This window comes from Patella vulgata, chromosome 4 (genome assembly GCF_932274485.2).
Source record: "Patella vulgata chromosome 4, xgPatVulg1.2, whole genome shotgun sequence".
NCBI classification, from domain to species: Eukaryota; Metazoa; Mollusca; class Gastropoda; family Patellidae; genus Patella; species Patella vulgata.
This window is the reverse complement of record NC_065882.2, coordinates 58145653-58163898: the sequence shown is the minus strand read 5'-3', so window position 1 is coordinate 58163898 and position 18246 is coordinate 58145653. Positions and strand designations below refer to the sequence as shown.

Sequence of the window (18246 nt, the reverse complement as noted above, 5' to 3'; positions counted from 1 at the left end):
TGCAGGGATCAGAACACTGTTATTAAGATCTGTATTCATAAACTTGATATCTTTTAATTTGTACACCTGCTCATGTAAAGAAGAACCATAAGAAGAAACATTCAGAAGTGTTCATGTAGGGACATTTAATGTCTGGTATTGAAATCTCTGAATCATGGCATAGATCAAAACAGGATTTATGGCACTCCAGGATAATGTTGACCGCATGTGCCAAACTCCTACATATACCTACATTCGAGCAGAAGTGCTCACTTACTTAGATTCCTACGTTCGAGTGTAAATGCTCTCTGACCTTCCTTCAAGGTTTTTGGACCACAGAGTACTGTTTTATTTTGTAGTACTGTTTTTGACCTCTTCTCCTTTAGGGATTTCAATATGGAATTATCATAGCCTCCCGATCTGTAATGCCTCTCCATGAAAACGTCCAAATGTTTCCATACAATGATCGGCTCCTAAATACAGATGGGAATAAGCTGGTCTGATTCCTAAAATATGGTTGACCAAAATAACCTATTTGGCACAAGGAACATTGGCAGAAAAGGTGTTGTATGGTCGTCTTGCTGATTGTGTGACTACGACTTACTGTCACTGGATCATCTACAATCCCCTCGTCCTTAAAACCTGTTACAAGAGCGAACATGTACATCCCTCAGAAACACTTCTTTTACCCAAGAGCTAAAATATGCTTACACTGAATCGTGTATCATATTTCACCTTTCATTATATCATATTTATAGAAGACGATTTGTTCTGTTTAAATTGCATTGGACATTCATGAAACTTGTCCCTGGTCTAACACATAGACTTTAGATCCTAAGGTCTGTCATTGAGTTAAGTGGTGTGACAGCATGCCGGTGACATGGTGTGGTGTTGTTTGTTCAACCTCATGGATATTCTCTTTTCCCACAAGTGTATTATTGAAGTAAAATTGTACCATATGTTAGTCCGAAAATGACCTAGTTTGTGTTGAGTGGACCTTAAACCCCATTTCTCTCTCTGAAGTCAAAATCACCCTTGATAACGAATATATTAACTTTGTGATGATGTCCATAGATACAGTATGCAATCCATATTATGCTAGTCCCAAAATGACCTAGTTTGTGTCCAGTGGACTTTAAATCTCATTTTACTTTGTTCCTCTCATGTGTAAATCATCCTTGCTAACGACTAAATGGAATATATTAAATTTGTAAAGATGTCCATACATATAATTCATCTGAGGTATTGATAGACGGGACATTTTATCCTAATTTTTGGTGTTTTTAATATATTTCTCCTGTTTTTATTATGACTGTTCCGGTCATTTTTATTTTGTTAGTAGGAAGGTTGCTAGTTGTGGGTAACATTCAACTTTGGTCCTAGTCCCTGCAAAGAACGAGCTATAGCCTCTTAAACATTGGTTTTCATTAACTTCAATTTTCAGAGAGAGTTGGGTATCCGGCCAGTACCAAGGTAGCATAAGCAGTAGAAACTTCAAACTCAGTGTGAAGGAGGAACCTGAGTGGTCCTACTAATGCCCAAAATTTTGTCTATCCAAATCAATTATTTTCCGAATAGCAGGTCATTCAAATTTGGATCCAAAATTGCCTATTTTTGGCTTATTTTTCGATTAAAAAATACTTTTCCAATTTTCCAGGTCGGTATCAACTGAATCAATCTAATATTTTGTGGGGATGTATCTGGGTACTAACCCATCTCACAGAAAAAATTTGGTCCAAATCCCTGACCCAAGGGTTATCACCCCCTGCATGGTGCTCTCGCGGACACGCTCTTAATCTCTCTTTCTTTTTAAAGTATAATAAATTTGAAAAAAAAGCACTTGCAGCAAATGTATATAACTTATGATACTGAATACTAACACTTTATTTTTAACACAAAAATCTTGAATGTAAATAAAACAGTTCAAATATTGATGAGCCATCTAAGTGTGCTAAATTTACATAATTATGTTTCATTGCATCCATGTTTTAAAAACACTCACTTTAATTAAACCACATATTATATGTTGATATGTCACATTAACGGACTCTTAGTTTTGTTAGTCTTTTTATTATCTGTTAGGCAACACAAATAAAATAACTTGTTTCTCGGGCACCGCCCGCACGCAAAATTGGTTGCGCGTGCAGTCTATTTATTAGTCTTGATGAAAAAAAATAAATATGTAACGCCCGCCCGCACATCGACAAGCAAGTCGTAAAAAAAATATCCCGCATGTACCTACATCCGCCATACATGTATATCTATTCAAATGTATTAAAACTGATTCAGATGAACATGCTGTCTTTTTTATCCGAACAATGGCGAAGTTTGGTAGATTTGCCTTTTTTATTGATATCGAAAGAACCTCCATTTTGTATCACGTGATATTAATTACCTCCCCTGATAAACTAGAATTTGATTCGTGTTAAAAGTCATTGGCGACAATATTTCAATCATTCGATCGTAATCGGCTCATTATTGCCGGCTTCAGTCGGTCCTTGTTTGGAAAATCCTATTGATAAAATAATGAACCGTAGAACAGGTTAATTAATTATAGCTAAGAATACGATACGATGACGATAGTCGTCATTATGCATACCTTAGAATCTGGGTCATTATTAGTACGGTAGTTTCGATAATCCGGAAAATAATAATTGGATTACCGATTTGATGGTTTTACTGACCAGTTGTTAGTTAGATTTAAATAGTCATTCAATATAAACACCGGATAGAACACCGAATATCCTGAGAAACACACCGAATATCCCAAGAAACAGTATTTCCGGCAATCTCCAATACCGATGACACGGTGTGACATGCATTGGTTGGAATTCGGTAAATAATTATAAATAAACCGGCGATACTAGATTTAGTTTTAAATACTGTTTACCATGATTATTATTTTTGATACACCTGGTGAAAGAGGCTTAGTTTTTAAAAATATTGTTGTCTTTATGGAGGGCTATTACATAGTCGTATGGAATTTTATTTTAAACCAATTTCAATTATGTGAATTAAATATGGAAAATTATTTTCCTTTCAGTCAGTGTTCAGTCTCAGTGTTTTAGTAGACTTGATTTTGGGTTTATGTTTTAAGTATGTACAATAAAGTTGAATATAACGGAAAGCAAAAACGTAAACAAGTAATGACTTTCTCATTTAAAAAAAAAAGAAAAAAGAAAGACCGCCCTCCCGCCCCAACAATTTTCAGCAATAGCCAAATTTTATTTTGCACCATCAATGAGTAAAAAAAAAAAAAGAAACCGCCCTCCCTCCCTACAGTTTCAGCTGTCAGTTGCCCGAGAAACAAGACATTTATTTTGTGTGGCCTTATAACTAATTTAATTATCAATGTAATTGTTTTTAATTAGTGCAAAAATAAATATGGTTTTATTACACAAGTTTTTAATTTTAGTGTTTTAATGATGCAGTGTGTTTTATTGAAAATTTTAGTGTTTTAATGATGCAGTGTGTTTTATTGAAAATATTGTTTGAAGGCATAATATTCCAGATTAAAAGATAATTATGAAAAGTAGTCTTACACCAAGACATATTGTTCCAGAACCTTGTGAGTTCTATGAATACTAACTTAAAGGAGACAAATCGCTAACTCAATATCATTCAGTCTTTGACATTACAAACGCGACTTATTGGTTAATTGATGTTGTTATCTTACCATGAAAAAATATGCTTCTCATATCCAATATGTAAGACAAAATGAAAATTTGAGTGCCATCTGTAATGAAGTGACTTGATAAACTAGACTAAACATATCCCACAGGAGAATACTACCAGTGTAGACTGGAATAACCAGATGCCAAAGACTGCAATTCAATTTGGACTTGATGCATATTTTTCCTAACATAAAGATTAGAAATTACAGTAAAAACAGAAACGATTGAATGTAAATCAGTTTATATACATTCGTATCACATTATTAAATGCGTTGCAACCCATTTGTGTCCATTTCTAGTTGTCAAAGAATAGCGATTTAGCTCCATTAAAGAAGCATTATCTAACGCTCGCTTCTACCAAAGTGATATCGCAGCGAGTTATCGGATACATATTGATTTGGCGTGTTATGTACTATTAGGATATGTAACATATATGACTAATTTCTATGTGCTGGCGGCCGACATCAAGGAGATTAAAACATCTGACAAAGGGGATATCATGGATCAATCGCGTAGATTAAGTTTATAATCACTCTTTTTGGATTGATATATATCCCAACAAAGGAGAAGCAATGACTTCTGTTCAGGCTTGGATTGATGAATTGTCCGATAAAGGATTAAGGCAGATTAACTAGTTAATCAAGGTAGGTGTATAGGTGGTATAAGTTCTATAACACAATAAATATGTTGATCACTTAATTACCTAATCAATCCAGCCTATTATCAACGATAATTGGGTTGAGTGGTAGTTATACAATCAGTAAACTATATTAATTTGGGAAATTTAAATATTATTCACCATGTCTTGATATGCCCAATCGGACAATTTTGGGCGTTTGGAAAATAGCGTCGGACAAGTCCGGAATATTCAGTCGAAATCCCATCCCTGCATTATGTAAGATTAGACAAAGAGCTGGTCGTTCTTACTATAATAGTTCTAAAATATACTGCTGTCCAAAAGAAAGTATACACTGTGCATTTTGTGCTGCATCGACCAAAGTCGTTTTTCCATGGTATACGGTATTTGGGTAGAATGTCAATTTGTTTCACATTTTTATTTTTCTTATAAATATTGAGTTTGGACGTAAGAGACAAACTCAGTAATGCTTTATCAAATGTTTTTAATCTAAACAAAACTTAGTCATACTTTCAGTGTGTATACATTCTTTTGGACATCAGTATAGATAATGCAAAATGAATACTTTGAAAATTCATTCAAATTACTTTATTCGGAGACAAGATAATTAAATCATTAAATGGCCGAACCATTCTAATCTACTTAAAATCAAACCCATCTGATGGTATCAAGGGTTGATTATGGTCTTGTCATGTTAATAAATAGTTTATTTAACATTTAAGGCCTAAAAATAGACCTGCCATAGGCAAATTTAGCTCTTGCATAATGCCTCTTTAAGATATTGGTATTTAAACTTCCTTCTTCCATCTTTTTTCTGTCCATGACCATTGTGTCTAAAATAGTACCCAACCCATCTGGCACTATGAGCATTTAATTAATTCCAGATATTAAAATAATCATTCTCTTTACCAAATTCTGTTTGATATTCTGAGAAAGATCACATAAAGCTGGGGAGTTTAAAAAAAATTGTTTTAATAAAATAAATTACAAATATATTATTATATAATATATACCAATTAGAAATCCCCACCTCGCAAAACTTGATAGGGCACAAATGTTAATCAAAACTTCACTTGCATGTATGACATATGCTATGGTCACCCAGCTTCACTTGCATTTATGACAATTGCTGTGGTCTCCTGTCCAAGGATAAATTACACACACATTTACCATTAAACATGTGCAGATAGCATTGATATTGTGATCTATTATGACATGTACTCACATTACAAAATCCATGCATTACACATACAGTTATCCCATTTCAAACATGAGTGACAAAAGGATGGATAGATGGAAAGACCCAATTTGGGTTTCCCTGTAGTATGTTCTTCTGTTAATGGTTGCATATTTAGACAAATCATTTGATCTCATGATTAGGTAGGCAGATGCATTTGATCACATTCTAAAAACTGGATAATTTGTTGTAGGCCTACTGTGTGTCTGGTAAGCCTGGACTATTTGTAGACATTCACCTAATATCTGTAAAGATAAAATTCTCTGATGAACCACTTGTTGTTGACTTTATATTGATCAAATTAATTACCAGTATGTTTAACAATGTAATTTGTTCTGGAGACAAAATCTGCTGTTAAATTGTTAGCTATCAGTCAGAATAATAGCACGTCAAAGTATATGGAAGTTTGATGTTTTTCACACTTACGACTAGGCAATTATCCAGGCAATATTACTGGTCCAACTACTGTAAAATCTATACTAGTTAATTCTTTATTGGTAATTTTTGAAAGGGGTAAAATTTTGAACCCAAATTATAGGAGCTACACATATTATTTCATCAGCAAGTCTGATATCAATAGTAAAGAAACTCATGGCCACCAAAAAGTTGGCAATACCCCTTTAAAATGGATTGACAAGATGGTTGTCTAATTTTGTACAAAAACCCCTGGTTCCTGAATGAAATAGCTAAATCCAGTCAAGATCAAAAGTTATTTACAGCAGCCACTCAATCTAGACACTATCTACTTTTAATATCAGACAAAAGTAATTCTTAAAAAATAATAAACAAACCTTTCTTGTTTCATCTGGTTTGATGATACCATCGTCTAGTAGATGAGCAGAGGTATAAATTGCCGACATTTCATTGGTTAATTTAACCACCAATTCCTGCTTCTTTAAATTTATTTCGTCTACAGAAAGGTCAGACAATACATTCTGGAAAAAGTGTTAATACCAGTATGTACGTGTAAAATTCTATGAGAAAAGTACAATGATCCTGGAATCTGGCAGCCAAATAGAATGTAATACTATTATCCTTGTCACTGACTTCAAAATGGCAATCAGGGATTCAAAACAGCTAGGTAGAAACTATATTACATTTTACTAATAAGGAAACTGTGTGTTCACTTATCTAGGAATTAGCCATACTCCTCGCTGTGTTTCGTTTGATTAGAGCTAATCCCACTAAACACTGCTTTAATGGAAGCAAATTTCTGTTCCAAATTATGACTGGTCAATAGTCCGATTAACAACCAATAGCTAACTGCGTAACAATATCGTTAAATTTTAAACAAAGCTCCAAATTGGACCAAATATGTTTACTAACGTTACGTCATGACTCACGATTTTATTATGCACAATTAATTAGTGCATAGCAGAATATTGCAGAAAAACTAATTGTGTGACAAACAAGGTTATCAACACTTATACAATGTAAAGAATACTGTATGGAGACAAAGAATACTTCCACCATTTTTAATACCTTAAATCACTCTCAAAAGTTTTAGGGAAGACCCCAGATTAAACGAAGGGCTGTCATGTTGCTGTACTTTGGATAGATTTGATTGAATGGGAAGAATACACACACTCCCTCAAAAGCTCAAGTATCAGAACTTCAGAAGCCAATCCAGCAATGGGCAGAGAGGGATTTCTCGGACCATTGCTTCAGGAATATGGGAATTAGCCAAGATGGAAGGGATTCTCTTGTGACTCAGGATGTGTACAAAAACTACAACCAAATTTTTAGAACTAAAATGTACAAGTCTGTTACCTAAATGTTCATTTCCAGAACATCTAATCAATGCCAAACTGTAATTTGCAATTCAGAAAGATCTGCAATATGCATGAAGGCCTACATAAATCACAATAATAAGTTCAAATTTATGACCTTTATTAACCCTAAATCTTAACTGTCGACCATAGATAATAAGGTCTGTCAATGAGACAAATAGTCTGGTTTCGTTCCCACACTTGTATATGACAAGGAGTAGGGTAGCCTGACGAACTTTGTGGGTTTGTGTTTGGGTTATCCAGTACCTTATTAGTCCTGAAATGACCTAATTTGTGTGGGATGGACATTCAACCCCATTTCTCATTCTCTCCCTAGCTAACAATGGTATATTATTTAGACTTACAGACAAATACAATAGATAAACAATTTACCTTAGATAATTCTTCTGCTAAGAGACTTGGTGACATTATACCTAAAATTGCATTAGGCCAACTAAAAATAAAATTAGGATTGATACATCTTCCTCCCTGAAATATAATATATTGAGAACAAACGAAAGTTTTGGTACCCCTCCCAATATTTCATCATTGAAAATAGGACATTCACAAAAAGGACTGATTACAAATCATATCCTAGTTATCCCCTATTTTATGGTTTAGGCCACTTGACACCCTAGATGTTTCACAGATGACTTTAAGCCACAGATGGCTTCTCAAGATTGTGTCTTATCACATATATTAAAGATACATTATGGGAGATTCGATAACGAGTTGGCAGTTCTCACTATAATAGTTAAAAACTAGATAATGTAAAGGCAATTTGCTGAAAATTTCATTCAAATTGATCCACTATGAACCAAGAACTAAGCGGTGGTAATTTCCGCCTAGTCTCGATCATCATTACTAAAGTCAGTACGATAAAAAGCATAGTCTCAATTATCCATTTAATTGTTAAATTGCGAAGGAAAGTTATGCAGTAAATCAGCTCATAATCCACTAAAGATCGCAGGCTAGCAATGCCATCTAGAGTTGAATTATGGTCTGGATAAGATAATTAATGTCTAATTAATAATTTAGATAACATTTCAGGCCTAAAGAAAGACCTACAATAGACAGATTTAGCTCTTGCATAATGTATGTTTAATAAAACAAACGTAAAATAATGACCACAATCATATTTCAAAAAGGCATGGTTTTATTGAGTATTTGAAATACTTCCCATGTTCCATGTTAAAATGGCCAATTCTGTACTAAATAATCTTGCACTGTTATTTTTAAATAACTTACCATCATGTGTTGTGAAGTACCCAATCCATTACCAATTCTAACCGTTAGTTTAGGCACAGTAGAACAACTCACTGCGGCCATTAATTTACCACATGCTTTTAACTTCTCACTCATCTCCACACCTATATTATTATAAATATAAATGAAATAAGCATCAGCTTTAAAAAAATCAATTGCATAATAATCTTCTGATTTATAGATGATAGCATGCCTGGAAGAGTTGATGTCTCGAACAGTCAGGGATGAAACTAAATTAAGCTAAAGAGCCCCTAATTCCGAAGTACCCCATAAGTTGTGATACCATTAGTGCATAGAATAGGGAAGTTTAGGGGTGAATGGCTACTGTACTATAACTAGGTGTTCTAGTTATAACCCAGGTAGAATCAAAGCACCATTATGGAAGATTAGATAAAGAGCTGACAGTTCTCGCTATAGTAGTTAAAAAAATAGATAATGTAACAGGAATATGCTGAAAATTTTGATCAAATTACTTCACTCTGACTCAGGAAATGTTTATTTTAATAACACTGTAGCCTCGATTGTCATTGTTACCGTTGTTACAATAATAAACAAAGTCTTGATTATCCATATTTACGGTTAATCATCAACAGCCGTTGAACGGGAGATCAGATTAAAATCTACTGGGGAGAGAGAGAGAAAAATGGGGTTTAACGTCCACTTGACACAAACTAGGTCATTTCGAGACTAACATATGGTTTAATTTTATTTCAATAATTCGCTTGCGCGTAGGGGTCTTTAGCAGTGGGAGGAAACCGGAGGACCCGGAGAAAACCCACGAGGTTGAACAGGCGACCCTACTCCTTGTCACGTACAACCGGGGATTCGAAACCACGCCAGTCGACTCAATGACAGACTTTATGATACAGCGCGCGCACGCTAACCATTCAGCCATCCACCCCCCTAAAATCTACTGAAAATCAGACCCATCCAGTTGGCACCGTGAGTTGATTATGGTCTTGTCATGTTAATATATGTCTAATAATGGTTTATATAACATTTCAGGCCTCAAGAATGACCTGCAATAGCCAGATTTAGCTCTTGCATAATGTATGTTTATGTGTCTATTGAAAATACGAATTATTTGTCAATTCAAATCAACATTGATGTTGTGATCTTACCAGGAAAAGGTAGGTTTCTGATATCCAATATTTAAGACAAAATAATTATTTTACCATTGGTACACGAATCGTGTACCATAGTGCGTTTTAGCGTCTTTTGCAACAAGTGACCAGAAAGAACGAGGCTAGACATATTCAACTGGAGAGCATGCTCAATAGACTGGAATAACCAGACGCTAGAAATTGCTATAGGGTTGAGACACATGCCGTATTTCGCTGGATATAACTGATTTGAAATTAGAGTAAAAACGGAAACAGTTGAATGTAAATCAGTTTATATACAATCAGATTACATTATTATATCTGTTGTGACCCAAATATTAGCAATTTAGCTCCTTCAAGTATTGTTTCTTCTATCTTGGAACAACCCAAATGAGACACTCATAGTTAACCATATCTCGTTCTTTTGTGAAACCCCACCCCCCCTTCCCGTGCCCTCCTGAAACATATACAAAACAGTTCAAGTTCAGGGCCCCATATGTACGTCTTTCACTAGAAACAGTTGATGTCCTTCTGTCTTGGACAAATATTTGGTTTTCTCTAAAACTAGAGCCAGTTACTACAAAAAACAGGATATGTCTGCAGTAAATTAAGTTATAATAAACATACCATTAAGTTCTTCTTCTGTAGATGATGTATTTTGCAAGAAGATTAAAGGGATATTTCTTTCTGAACACAAAGATACAAAATGGCTTCCTTTTAAAGCAGACATTTGGGTTATCTCTCCTTGATTTCCAATTATTCCAACAAGATACCTGGCAAGAAATCAAATACAAAATTAACTTTTTCAAATTTAGAAAAAAAAGTATATACTGGTATATATTTTTGGGCATTTTACTAAAACTTTTGGGATGGGTCAATTAGGGGTGTCTGGCGGGGGTACCACCACTAAAAATGTCTGGCATCGGTAATTCTCGATACATGTGGATATGCTGAACATTTTGCAACAAGTTTTATGTGGTTAGTAAATGAATTTTGGGGTACCTGTTTTTTGTTTAGTCTGGCGGACACACTTCACCAACTAAAAGGTCGGGCAGTGGTCATTCTCGATACATTTTGATACGCTTAACATTTTGCAGCAGGTTTTACGCAGTTAATAAACGAGCTAGTCTAGCCTAGTTTTTGGTCCAACTATTTTGCCACTCTTGACCACACCCACCACAATGGGTAACCCATAAGAAACCTAGTGACACGTACAGATATCGGTTAGTTTTTTAGCTAGGCTGACCCCCGCTGGCTCCTGCTTTATACTTAACACTGTGGTTGTTTTCCAGGATCACAGAAGCAAATTAATAAAGTCTTACAATATTTTAATCTCAAAATGACCTAGTTTGTGTTGTGAGTGGACATTCAAACCCATATCACTCCCCCTGCCCCCTCCTCACCAAAAAAATTCCATCAAAAGTACAGGTACATTTATTTACCCATTTAAGTAAGAAAAACCACAGACTAGATTTTTTCCATATAACTTTTTAAATTCCTGAAATCGGCTTCCATCAACAATTCTTGCAATAATCTGAAATATTTACATAGGTTACCAAACAAACATTAAAGAGAAAGCAAGAGAATATATAGGACTTATTCAACATGTCATTTCAAATTAGTCACCCAGTATCCACGAAAGGCTGGGGACAAAACAGAAACGAAATACGATCTGTATTTTAAACATACATTATGCAAGACCTAAATCTGCCTATTGCAGGTCTTTTTTTAGGCCTGAAATGTTATATGAACTATTAATTAGACATTTATTAACATGACAAGATCATAATCAACTCTTGATGTCATCGATAGCCTGCGATATTTATTGGATTTAAATCTGTTCAGCTGCTCAACACTCATTGATGATTAAATCCCAAAATGGATAATCGAGACTATGTTTTTTATTGTACTGACTTTAGTAATAATGATCGAGGCTAGGCCTAAAATTTAAAAGCTAATATCACGGTTCGGAGTGGAACAATTTGACTGAAATTTTCAGCATATTCTATTTACATTATCTATTTACTAGCTATTATAGTGTGAACTGCCAGCTCTTTATGTAATCTCTCATAATGTATCTTTAATCAGATTGGCACAGTATTGAAACCTAGGACAAGCTGTTCAATATAATTCTAACCTGGTATATGTCTAGTTGATGTTGATGTTGATGAGGTATTAATCCACATATATCATTTACATCATAGATAGGTTCCTCAATATCTATACAACTCGATACATTAGATTTATCTTCTACATTTAAACCAACCATTATATCCCGTCCTATCTCAAAAGCTTCTTTCTCTGTTCCAGCAAAATAATCTGTACAACCACTTGTCCTGTTAGTATATTCTAATAATCATACTCTTGTGAACCTTTCGGATTTATGCAAATAATATCTAGTATGACGGAAAGTGGGTCAGATTACAATGAAGTGTAAAAATCAGACAAAATAAATGAAATGAAATGGGGTTTAATGTCCTACTTTTCTGCACCAACTGGGCTACTGAAGACAGGCATACACCATGCAGTGTGCGATGAACGAAATTTCGCCTTCTCTTATATCGAATATACCAATTGCCAAGTTTTTTTTACGTGCACACCAATGTATACACAGGACCTCGGTTTTTCATCCCATCCGAAAGACTATATGTTGTCCCTTGCTAGGCCCTTTGTCCTGCACGACTAACAAGGGGGAACCATGCTGGAGAGTCCTAATGAACTTTCTCGGCCAGCACCAGGTCAAACATAGGACCTTCAGGTTAGAGATCCAACATCTTACTCACTGAGCCACTATGGCTCTCAGAAAAAAGTTTTTATATAAGTTTTTATAAGATTGTATTCATGCTAAATATTTATTTCTCTCAGTTTGACTGTAGTCCTACTGAGCTTGAATAACAAAGGATGGATTGCGTAGAATGGAATGGAAGGATGTCCAATGTCTCGTCAACATAATACTTCTGTCAACAAACATAATATGGTTTCATGTGCAAGGTGAGGCAGGAGAATTATACAGGAAAAGTGACATATCTGCATACTAACCTTCGATTCCAAACGTCAAGGTTTCTTTTATATGCATGCAGTGTGTACACAGAACCTCGATTTTTTCATCCCATCCGAACAACAGGATAGATTGTTGTTACAAGTTAGAAAGTACGTAAGAATACATGAATTAAATATATACCCATCAAAGTAAATTTTGTTTGTTGAACCAACCTACAATGTAAAGTAGCTCCACCAAGTTCCTCAGCAGAAATAATTTCTCCTAGAGCAGCCTGTACTAATGGTGGTCCTGCTAGAAATATTGTACCGTTTTTATGTACAATTACAGCTTCATCTGCCATAGTAGGTATATAGGCACCTCCTGCAGTACAACTACCACATACTATCGCAACCTATAATACAGAAATAATATGAAAACAAATTTCAATCAACAAAATAATTTGCAAATTGTTTTTAACTTTCTCGTAGTGCAGAAGATTCGCTTGTGCATTTGGAATGTTAAATCTTAACAAGGTCACAAATTTCATTATTTGATTATATAAAATCAGCCTTCCAGATAAAGAAATCTGTGTAAAATTATGAGTAAGTTGATGTTTATTTGGTTTAATAACTTAAAGGAGGTAAATTGCTAATATTTGGGACCTAGAAATTGACATAAATGGGTCGCAACGCATCTAATAATGTAATATGAATGTATATAAACTGATTTTTACTCTAATTTCAAATCAGTTATGTTCGGCGAGATACACCAGAAGTCTAAATCGAATGTCAGTCTCTAGCGTCTGGTTATTCCAGTCTACACCGATAGTATTTATTGTGCATGCTCTTCAGATAAGAATATGGTGTTACCATTTGACATGACTTGTGGAAAATGTCTAGCCTCGTTCTTCGAGCTCCTTGTTACAAATGGCGCTGAAACGCATTATGGTGCACGATTCGTGTACCAATGGTAAAATGTTTATTTTGTCTTAAATATTGAATATCAGAAGCCCATCTTTTCCCTGTAAGATCACAACATCAGTGTTGATTTAAATTAATAAATAATTCACATTTTCAATGTTGAAGACTTTGGATGATATTGAGTTACAGACTTCGCTACTTTAAACTTTTGATTTATGAGAGTAACTTATTAATATTGAAGTTTTCCACTTATATAAGCCTACACCTTATTTATAAATTACTATAGCTTCTTTAACTCAAACAAATTAATCTTTATTTTTTAAATTTAACATATGTGCTAGAACACATTCATTTTATGTATTGCAAAGTCAGTAATGATAATACTGGTACTACTATCTACCTGAGGAATGTTCTGAGCAGACATGACAGCTTCATTATAAAATGTTCTTCCACCTTGATTTTTATCAGGAAATATCTCAGACTGAAAAAAATAATATTTTGGATTTAGCAATTCCATGTAGCAAAATCGGTTTGATTGCGTTCCAATGTGTAGGCCTTCACTGGACTTTAGTTTTCCATACCATCTGAATGACTAGAAACTGCCTTGTCAGGCCCTCAATCCTACACCACTGGCTCCCAGATTTAAATGATGAGAAGAGTTGAGTTATTTTTGACTGGAGATATTTTCGGTTCAGGAGTGAAATATTTTCATATAGTGTGTATTGAAGGGCTGGGCTATGACCGGACAAATGACACATTCATTTTTTATCATCATTTACTAGGTTTACTAAGTCATTCAGATAGAGAGAGGAAAATGGGGTTTAGAATCCATTTAACATAAACTAGGTCATTTTGGGATTGACATTTGGTTCAATTTTATTTAAATAATTTGTTTGTGCATAGGGGTCTTTAGGAGAGTGTGTACAGTGTAAACCAGAGAGCCTAGACAAAACCCATGAAATTGGACATGTGACCCTACTCTTTGTCACGTAGGTTTGGCATTAAAACCATGCTATTTAACTTGAGGACAGACCTTATGATCTAAAGAGCATATGTTAGACCATTTGGCCACTCCCGCCTCTGTCTTTCAGAGAAAGCATTCTCAATAATACTTTCTAGTTAAATGAAAAGTTTTTACCTGAAGAGGTAAAAATGCTCCACCCGATTCCACAATATAAAAGCAAGGAAGTCTGTTCTGTTCTGCTATTTCTTGAGCACGCAACTGTTTCTTCAATGTAATGGGATAAACTGAACCACCTTTTACAGTTGCATCATTAGCTATAATCATACAATATTTATTGTGTATTTTACCAATACCTGAAATAAAAAATAACAATTTAAGTAGTGTTGATACATGTATTTCTATTCAGTTACATATACCATCTTCAGAAAGGTAAATGATGTGCCTTTTAAAGAGTGTATAATATGTGGCAAGACCAAATTGCAATCTGTATGAAAATTATCATAAAACTCGGAAAAAACTGTACATAGTCGTAGGCTATACAACCAATAAATAACAAGAATTATGAAAATGATAGGGTAAGAAAAGAGTCACGACACTATTTGGTGATGGGATAAATAAGCTTCATCTATTCGTTTAAATTTCCTGGTCAAATAAAATATTGTTACCAGTACTGGCAGTAGGCTTATGCCAAGTAAATACAATTTTATGCCTGTCACCTATCCCCCACCCCACAATTCAAGAGCCATAAAAATAGCTATAGGGTCTACCTGTTACAATGCCTGTCCTTGGAACGTTTCCATATTTCATACCCATACCACCAATTGTTGATAACTCCAGGAACTGACTTTTATTGTCTAGTAAACTTTTAATTCGATCATTTACAAGCATTTTCTTCTGTTTCTTTACATGTCTTTCAATGGCCTTCTCGCCACCCCCTTTTAAAGTCAATTCTAATATGTTATTATAGTGACTCTCTTTTACTTTATACGCTTCTCTATTTCTTTCAAATTGATCACATTTTGTAATAGTACCATCTAAAACTGGAAATGGTTTAGTGGCTTCTTTTGGTAGATCCACCTTCCACAATGAATAATCTCTAAAGTGAAAGTAGTGGTTCGAAATTGAAAATATCTTCACAACATTCAAGAAAGATTTATTATTGTTGAGGGTTTGAAAAGGTCGATTACAAGTACAAATTGACCAAAATAACTTATGCATATTTGTCATAGTGTAATTTTGCCACACATGAATATCCAACAGTATTTTGGGTGGAAAATAAGCAGACTGCGTTGCATTTATTCTGCCCCAGAAATGTTGTCCTACACAAACACCAAGGCCAAAGTTCACCAAAATATTTCTATAAATAGAAAAGGGTTGCCTCCCTTAGTCAATTTGAACACGGAGTAGTACTACTAATTATAAATTATTGCCGCATAGTGTTAATTTCATGTCATATCTGGTGCTGTAACTATTATTTTGACATTCTGTTGATTCTAAATTTTATAGCAGCAAGGAACCAAGCATTTCGCCATTACCTGATCTAAATCTCGAAGAGGGATAGGCGTGCAGCCAAAATTACTAGCGTGGAGTCCCGCTACAAGGTCTTCGAAGCTAAACAAACTATAATTTTTGGAAAGCTTATAACACAAGAAACACAATTTCCGAAAGTTGCAAGCAAAATGTTTTCAATAAATACAAATTCCGAGGGTTTCAAGTAACATGTTTGCAATAACTCGATTCAGGGCCTGATGAAAATCGTCATAATTGCCAAGTAAATGCTATATTTATACTATATTATATTTATTGGTTAAATTTTGATTTAAATCAAAATGAAAAAAGAAAAAAAAGAAATGCACAAGGGAACATGGAATTTGGGAAATCCATTTATGGTGCAAGATACAAGGAGTTACCTCCCGTTAAGGTAAATATCAATAATTATTGATAACAATATTTAGTGTAAATAATTTATTCGATAAACTGAATAGGATTTAAAAACAGACAAGAGCCTATATAAATTCTCCCCAAAAATTATATCTACTATAGTATCTGTAAACCTTTTTTTTCAGATAGGATATGAGGCTAAAGTTCTAACAAATATTCAAACTGAATGAAATGAAATGGGGTATAACGTCCTACTATTCAGCCCCGACTCGGCTAATGAAGACAGAAATTCAAACTGAAACAAATCATCTATAAATAATTAGTTTTCTCACTAAAATTGATATATGTCAAAAACTAAACCGTGCTGTAAGGGAGTGGCAATAGATTGTTGTGGATGGGAGAGGGGGGGGGGGTGTAAATAATTATGCAGCTGGTATTTCTGCTTTCCATGCAAGTGTCATTAGTGCAGGAGCCGTTTTGACTCAGTAAGGTGCTGGCTCAATTGCCGCGGGGTCCAGGTTTGATCCTGGTCCGGCGGGTTTCTCCATGTCAGTGGTGCAGGACTTAAGGCTCAGTGAATAAGGCACTGGCTCACTAATCAGGAGGTCCGAGGTTTGATCCCCATGATGGTCTAGAAAGTTCTCCAGAATGGGCAGCGTCTAGTCAATGTGAAAATAAAACAAAAAGACTGTTAAAAGAGACCCAATTTGGTGTTTATACATTTAGTGACAGGGATAAGAATGATGACTAACTTTGATGACATTTAAAGTGAAGAGTAACTGCGTTATTTTGATTTTGATTTTAAATGAGTGTTTTATTTCAATGAATAATCAGTTTTTGCCTTATATCAATATTTGTAAGCAAATTACACAGTTATAGATACGGTTCAGTTTAAATATTTGTAATTTGGCCTTAAATCATATCTGAACTAGAGCTTTACAGTTAAATGTAATAAAATACTGTAGGGTCTAATTGAAAGGGTATGTGGGTTGTGGGTTTATATCTTAGTGGACAAGATCACGTGGTTTTAATACGATTTACAACAATACCAGTTGACAGATTTTCCGGCGTGGTTCTCCCTTGTCAGTGATGCAGGACGGAGGGGCTGACAAGGACAGCTGTCTAGTCGTTCGGATGGGACGAAAAACCGAGGTCCCGTGTACACATTGGCGTGCACGTAAAAGATCCCTTGGCAGTTGGAATTCGATATAAGAATAGGCCGTAGTGCCGCTGTCTGGGCAAAATTTCCCTCATAGCACACGTATGGCGTATGCCCGTCTTCATTAGCCCTCCGGCGTGGTTCTCCCTTGTCAGTGATGCAGGACGGAGGGGCTGACAAGGAAAGCTGTCTAGTCGTTCGGATGGGACGAAAAACCGAGGTCCCGTTATACATTGGCGTGCACGTAAAAGATCCCTTGGCAGTTGGAATTCGATATAAGGGTAGGCCGTAGTGCCGCTGTCCGGGCAAAATTTCCCTCATAGCACACTGTATGGCGTATGCCCGTCTTCATTAGCCCAGGTTAGGAGCAGAACAGTAGGACGCTAAACCCCATTTCATTTCATTAGCCCAGGTTAGGAGCAGAACAGTAGGACGTAACTCCATTTCATTTCATTTCATTTCAAGGTTGTGGACACTCTAGAAGTCACAATGTTGATCTGATTTTGATGAAACTTGAAATATATCTTTATAACCAAATGATCTTGGTTCCTGTCGATATTCGTGCATATCGGATCCTAACTTTCCGAATTATGGCCCTTGATTGTACGAAAAATCGCTTTTTGTTTAGCTTGTTCTCTATCCATCTCTTGCAAAATGTGGGCGTATCCTGCCCGGCA

At 35.2% G+C, this 18246-nt stretch overlaps 1 protein-coding gene across 1 annotated transcript; it reads right to left on the bottom strand.

The window, feature by feature from the left end:
* Positions 1-4863: 4863 nt before the first annotated feature.
* Positions 4864-15902, bottom strand: LOC126817810 (probable methylcrotonoyl-CoA carboxylase beta chain, mitochondrial). Its single transcript, XM_050544968.2, has 11 exons — positions 15297-15902; positions 14704-14882; positions 13966-14046; positions 12879-13057; positions 11803-12001; positions 11108-11199; positions 10293-10438; positions 8545-8666; positions 7690-7785; positions 6319-6462; positions 4864-5772 (listed from the first exon to the last, which is right to left on the bottom strand). Exons 1-11 carry the CDS (start codon positions 15754-15756, stop codon positions 5689-5691), a joined length of 1782 nt encoding a protein of 593 aa, XP_050400925.1. The 5' UTR covers positions 15757-15902; the 3' UTR covers positions 4864-5688.
* Between the last annotated feature and the right edge of the window lie 2344 nt (positions 15903-18246).

What these genes read in the sequence shown, in the direction of transcription:
- LOC126817810 (XM_050544968.2), bottom strand. Translation starts at nt 15,756, where the DNA reads ATGACAAATATGCATAAGTTATTTTGGTCAATTTGTACTTGTAATCGA. An exon ending in AAGGACAGGCATTGTAACAG is followed by an intron (nt 14,883 to 15,296) that starts GTAGACCCTATA and finishes TTTTTATTTCAG; the next exon opens with GTATTGGTAAAATACACAAT. An exon ending in AACCAGATGAAACAAGAAAG is followed by an intron (nt 5,773 to 6,318) that starts GTTTGTTTATTA and finishes TTATCTTTACAG; the next exon opens with ATATTAGGTGAATGTCTACA.